The sequence below is a fragment of the Anopheles gambiae genome, chromosome 2 (assembly GCF_943734735.2).
Source record: "Anopheles gambiae chromosome 2, idAnoGambNW_F1_1, whole genome shotgun sequence".
In the NCBI taxonomy this organism is placed as follows: Eukaryota; Metazoa; Arthropoda; class Insecta; order Diptera; family Culicidae; genus Anopheles; species Anopheles gambiae.
Window position 1 is genome coordinate 9,622,112 of NC_064601.1, and position 6,097 is coordinate 9,628,208.

Consider the following 6,097-nt stretch of genomic DNA (forward strand, 5'->3'; position numbering starts at 1 on the left):
ATTAAGCCTGCTGTTTGCAAAATACCACAGATGCAGCAATGCAACGTGCGTTTGGGAGGGTATACAAAGACTTATTCTAACAATGAATCAAAATGTCAACCGATGAAAATTGTTACAGGGAGACATAAAAACACAACATATACGACTAGCTTATATTTGCTTTCGTTTTGTTCAGTATACTAAATCAAAATTTCTTCCAACCATTCTTCTCAAGCCTTTCTAATAGTTGTTGAATCTACGCAATAATGCATTCTTTTACATCCACTGCATTGAGCGACCGACCTAAACCAGCAAAGCTCTCACGCCATCAAGGTCTTCTCTTTGTTACTATGAAGGGTCACTCTCGACTAACATTTCCATTCGCAGTTAGGGGAAGAATGGTTCTCCATTCCAATACCGATGTGTTTGCCGAACAAGAGCCGAACGGCCCCCGAGATTGTGCGAGTTCCTCGTGTATGTACGCTATCCGGGTAACTGAGTCATTCATATTTCATTCGTCAGTTTTGTGTGACTCTCGGTCGAGAAAGGACCTGTGTCTGCCTGTGCATAGCTCTCGTGACACCTCCGGTATATCGTCCTACATCGGCATGTTGATCATGATTGCTGACCTCCCCATGCGTGTTTCGTGACTTCAGCAGGAATGCTCATTGTCGGACGTAAAGTAGGTCCTGTTTATGAGAAATGACCGCATGGTGATGTAAGTGTGTTAACGATGCTAATGCTGCAGAAGTAACGCAGTATCCTCAGTAAATCATCATGTTACAGACGCTGGGTTAAAGTGAAAAGGATTGTGCTGCTGGAAATGAATAAGCTTTCGTAAAGTACAAAAGTGAGTGAGTCTCAGAAAAACAAACAGCTTCCATTGGACATATTTTCTCAACAAATATCAGCCAACGTGTGATCAATTCGTGTGTTAGGCATGTTTTGCTCGTTTAAGCTGGTGCGGAAATGATGAAACAGCTTAGCTTATGCCCCAAAGCACGCAAAGTGAAAAGTTCTTCCCGGAACACCCTACCAGGACGCTCAACGGAACAATTTCACCGGCTTTGTGTGCATTGGTGCTGTTGTGATTCTAATTAGCCAACACTCACATTCATGGTCTGGTGTGGCAAAAGGTCATCAGTGCACTTTCAATTGATTATGCAGAAGGAAGTCTGGAAGCCTGCTTGTTGCCATTGGTTCAAGGACTTTCCGTCGCACGAGTGCTTCAGCAATTCAGCAAGAAAGGAAACAGTTTGCCGTCGCTCGAGCTTCCTCGTTTCCGTGTTCCAAGGATTATTGAGGATTGAGGAACAATAATTAAAATCAAACGAAACGTATGTGCTGGGCGCTACGTGAGCGCATGGAACCTGGTTACCACGATGACAGCCAAGGACGTCAATGACACGAGCTGCTCAGCTCCATGCGTTCACAGCCGGCATCGTCTAACGTAGGTCGAACGATGAGTACCACTCCTCCGTTGTCAGGCAACTGGCAAAAGGCCGGAACGCATCAGAGCTCATAAAAGAGGCGCTGTGTGATAGTCATTCTTCCTCGAAATGATAATCTATTTGACACAGTTCCTCGGTGGCTGTGGTAAACGGGCTCGTATGCCTGCGTATGCAAAACAAGGCCAGTCTGAGCGTGCCGGTTAGAGTCCATAGTTGTACTCGTTTATATTTATAACACTGGTAATGGAATATATACGGGTGTTCAAAGCATTTGTTCTGCATGTGTGACGGTTAATTGTCATGAAAATAGTGACAAGTGATGTGTCTTGCAAAATCCAGTGGCTTGTGAAACTGAAACAATTGGTTTTAATGTTCTCTCCAGTGTAGATTACTTGTCACGATACGTTCTGAAACAGGGAGTGAGCAACGAGCTCGGTGGATTAAAATTTCAGTTTGCTGTAGAAAACTTAGAAACCCAAGCATGTTCTTCAAGTTTTTTGTTTTTGTTTGTCTTATATTTTGAAGCTTTATTCGGTTTTTAACACACCCATTGTCACAGTCAGATGTACTTTATTTAATTAAAGAAATAGTTTTCCTTTAAAGTGAAACAGTGATCAATGTAAAATGTTATATAATTAATCATCATAGTAGAAAAACGCTTCGCCAAATATGTAAGACATGTGCAGTGTTTAAGAAGTATTGATTGTTAAGTTTTTATAGTGTACATTTAACAGGCTGCGTTCATCACATGTTTGAACATAAAATAAATCCAGAGTGCAAATCAACCGGATCGGTAAATTGTGAAACAGTGTTCAAAGGCGTGAAACATTCAAATGATATAGCGGTTTAAGCAATGCACCTGGCTGGATACCAAAAGGCAAACGAACCAAATTGATGTTCGATTTGAAACAGGAAACGGATATAATGCTGCTGGTATCGAACAGTTGGATCAGTGTGCTCCTTGGAATCCTCTCGATTTCAGGTAATGTCATTTGCAGTTTTTTTTATCACTTCTCAATTTTTTTCGCCCAGTTTATTGGCTCGTCTGTTCGTTCTGCTCCATAGCAAATACGCATCGTTTTACTCCGGTCCATTGGGATCGGTCGACACTGAAGGGTGCTTAGAACGAACGATTTTGCGAAGCAGCATTTCCGTTCACTTTAGCCATTTGAACTTTTTTATATCTTCTGCTCAAAACTGTCACTATTCAAAAGCGTTTCCCAAGAACAAACGAGTGAACACTTTTCCCTTAGAAAGATGATCTGATCCCTTTTCAATGTCATCCCTTTCTGGCTCAGCTTGACCGTTTATGTACGATGTTTTTCACCTGCATTGAGAGTATGGTGTCTTTGCTATCCTTGCAGATGATATTCGAGTATTTTATAAAGTTTCTTTCATCGTTATGTCGTTATTTTGCCTTAAGGACATCATAAACTTGCTGTAAAGTATTAGTTTAGTTTATGAAGTTTTGATAGTTATTCGCAGAACTTTGATTTGGATTTATTCGCTTTATTTGTGAAACAACTCTTTAGCGAAACCTGAAGAATTACTGGCATATTATGCTTCACCTAAAATTACACCTTCTTGACCTTTGTTTTGAATAGGTTGGTCCGGAGTAGAAGAGTTCTTTTATTTTGATTTCATTAAACTGATCGTTGGTCGTGTCTGGACTCTGGTCGTAGCAACTTTGAAGGAAAAAGTTTTTTTCGAATTGACTTTTTCTCTACATATCTCAAATGACTTTTTAAGACAGGATTGAGTTGAAACGCCACGTGAATCGTACAAAACATTAGTTTATTTTGTGAACTTTCAAACAGTTTAATTCAAAACTTTTCAATTTTACTTTAATACATTGATAACGTAATGATTGATTGATTGATACTTATTCGTTATTACAATAAAAATAGATGACTTTATTTTAATAACTTTCTCCCATTAACTTGATGAAAACACCTGTTTCCTTCTGTTCCTGCAGTGTCACTGGGTCTTAAGCTGAAAACCGTACGAATACCTCCATATAAATTCCGAGGCGAATCGGCCCTGCTCGAATGTCACTATGAGCTGAACGGTCAGCGGAAGGGACATAGTTCTCTGGAAAGCAGCAACCGTCGACATCATGGATACCAGAACGACTACCTCGGCGAGCGGTACGAGGAGGAGGAAAAGCTCTACTCGATCAAATGGTACAAGGACAACGAGGAGTTTTACCGGTACGTCCCGTCGGCTTCCCAGCCGATCAAGAGCTACAAAATCGAGGGCATCCGGGTCGATCCGAACCACTCGGACGGTACGAAGGTGTTGCTGCGAGGGTTAACACTCAAATCGTCCGGCATCTATCGATGCGAGATCTCGGCCGAGGCGCCCAGCTTCGACTCGGTGCAGGGTGAAGGTCGGATGGATGTGATATGTAAGTGATTGTGGGGTGCATCACCTGGCATCATCTTCACACTCCCGCTTTCTCGACCTAAAAATAATGCTGAATTTATTTAACCGTGTCGTTTGCTTTTGTTTGCCTCAGTTGTTCCAAGGGATGGTCCCCATATCAGTGATAGTGAGCGTAAAAGCTACCACATTGGTGAAACGATGGAGCTGAACTGCACCTCGGGCCGGTCATATCCGGCCTCCACGCTTCAATGGTACCTGAATGATCTGCTCGTAACGGACCCGAACAACATCATTCACTATCCCTCGGTACAAAATCAGCATGGGCTGATCACAACCTTCCTGGGGCTGAGTATGGTCGTGAACCATCGGCACTACATCGATGGTACGATAAGGATAAAGTGTGTGGCCAGCCTTTCACCCATCTTGTGGCGAGGTGGCCAGGAAAGTATCGTCCAGTGGGAGCAACCACCGATCGACAATCGTGTTGCCATGCTTTTAGGTATGTCACAATTCACTTTCGCATAAATGACTTGGATTTTTAAAGCTTAATAATATTTTTCACTTCAAACACTGCATCGTAAAATACTATTTCTATTCTCTCTTTTGTAGTGAAAAGTGTTGGCAGCCTGCAACTCCTACATCCTTGGGTTCTGCTTGTAAGTTTGATACTTTATTTACGACATATGTTTTATACACGAGCAGAGTTAGTGTGAGGGAGCTAGGCTGCAAAAACAACTAATCAAAATCATCGTGTATATTATATAAATCATAGTAATTAGTAAGGATTAGTAAAGCATTATTTCGCGTAACAGCTGAAACAAAACAAAAACCCCACGACACATCCTGTTACCGTATGGTTGGCAGCATTCTGCAAAATCGAAGGAAACTTTCTTAAAGAGCTTATCGAAATGAAATTTGAACAAAACTTAGCGCGCACGGTTTATTGGGTGATCGTTCTTAAGAGTAACGTAGCTAAAGATTGTGCTGTGCGTGTTGCAATCTACATCGAAACGATTTTGTATATAGACTATCTTAAGCGGTTAAACATTGAATGTGAAAAACAACAGATTCAAATGAACAAAGAAAAAGCAATCTAGGCTTGGCTCGAAAACGAAGCAAGATCGAAACATCAATTTCCCAAAAAAAAAAAGGACTAGGATTTTGGTCCCAGACAATGTGGATACCCGCAGTATGTGGCAGCCGTAAGCGGAACAATTATCTACGTAATGTTCAAATAGGAAGGTACGTAGAATGAATAGAGTTATTATAGGAATTGGCCGTGCAGCACACAGCCCAAATCATACTGAGAAACAACAATTATCAGACGACATTGTGTTCCATGAAGTAAGGTGCCGTGAGAGAGTAAAAAAACATGTTTATGAACGATAAAGTTGTGTACATTGGGGGTGAGTTCGTATGAGTAACTTTTACATTTTTGAAATATCACATTTGTCATAATCTTTTCTATACTTGGAAGTACCAGGTGTTTTAAACTAAAACAAATTATTATATTTGCTGGTTACTTCAATTATAATGCCTCCATATCAGATGCATCATGAACGAAATTCGCACCATTCAGTTTGCGGTGGGCATCACTGCTTTAAACCGTCCATAATTTTCCTTACTAAATGTTCCTTGCTAAATGTTCCCGTTTTGCTGCGCTTTCCCATTCCCCGTACACATGCCCCCATAGTAAATGTATTCTTACGTTATGTTATTCCCCTGAACACAACGCCTGCAGATCAACGCAATTTCCTTTGTTTAGCGTTCACATTCTTCACCGATTTACTTGTACGCTGAGCTGCTGTGCGGCCATTGTTAAGCGTTTCTCGCTGGCATTCTCTGGTTCACGTTGGCACGAAGCAAAAACCTCGTTATCGCATTATGTTTTGTTCCAACCGAATCATACCTCGCCCGCCGACCTCACGATAATCTTATGGCATCCACTTCAATCCGTGTGCGCTTCTGCGGTGAAAGATTTATGCTTCAGGGGCGAGCCGGGGTGGGGGAGGGGGGGGGGGGGAAAGGGGGATATTCCCGGTAAGTACGTAGCGGCTCGAATAACAGCATGATGAATCTCCGCACTGATATAGTGCGACCTTTGACATTGCGGTTGGATATTTGATACACCAGAATCGCTCACTTGCGGCAATACCCGCTAGTGGATCATCAAATATTGAGCTAGACAGTGAACGGTGGTTTATTTCACCACTATCAAACATAAATTATGGATAAAGTGATTCAGCTGAATGTCTAGCAAGTAAAGGTTTAGAATGTAGAGT

At 41.7% G+C, this 6,097-nt stretch overlaps 1 protein-coding gene across 19 annotated transcripts; it reads left to right on the plus strand.

Moving 5' to 3' along the window:
- The first annotated feature begins 496 nt into the window (after positions 1-496).
- Positions 497-5,205, plus strand: LOC1281406 (uncharacterized). Of its 19 annotated transcripts, none has more exons than XM_061644767.1 (6): positions 497-697; positions 1,956-2,101; positions 2,165-2,412; positions 3,406-3,837; positions 3,949-4,314; positions 4,425-5,205. In XM_061644767.1, exons 3-6 carry the CDS (start codon positions 2,325-2,327, stop codon positions 4,526-4,528), a joined length of 990 nt encoding a protein of 329 aa, XP_061500751.1. In that variant the 5' UTR covers positions 497-697; positions 1,956-2,101; positions 2,165-2,324; the 3' UTR covers positions 4,529-5,205. The 19 variants fall into 19 exon arrangements, with proteins under 19 accessions (XP_061500751.1, XP_061500750.1, XP_061500744.1 ...); XM_061644765.1 differs by having other exon boundaries at positions 500-697; positions 2,021-2,101; XM_061644766.1 differs by lacking the exon at positions 1,956-2,101 and having other exon boundaries at positions 497-829.
- The last annotated feature ends 892 nt before the right edge of the window (positions 5,206-6,097 follow it).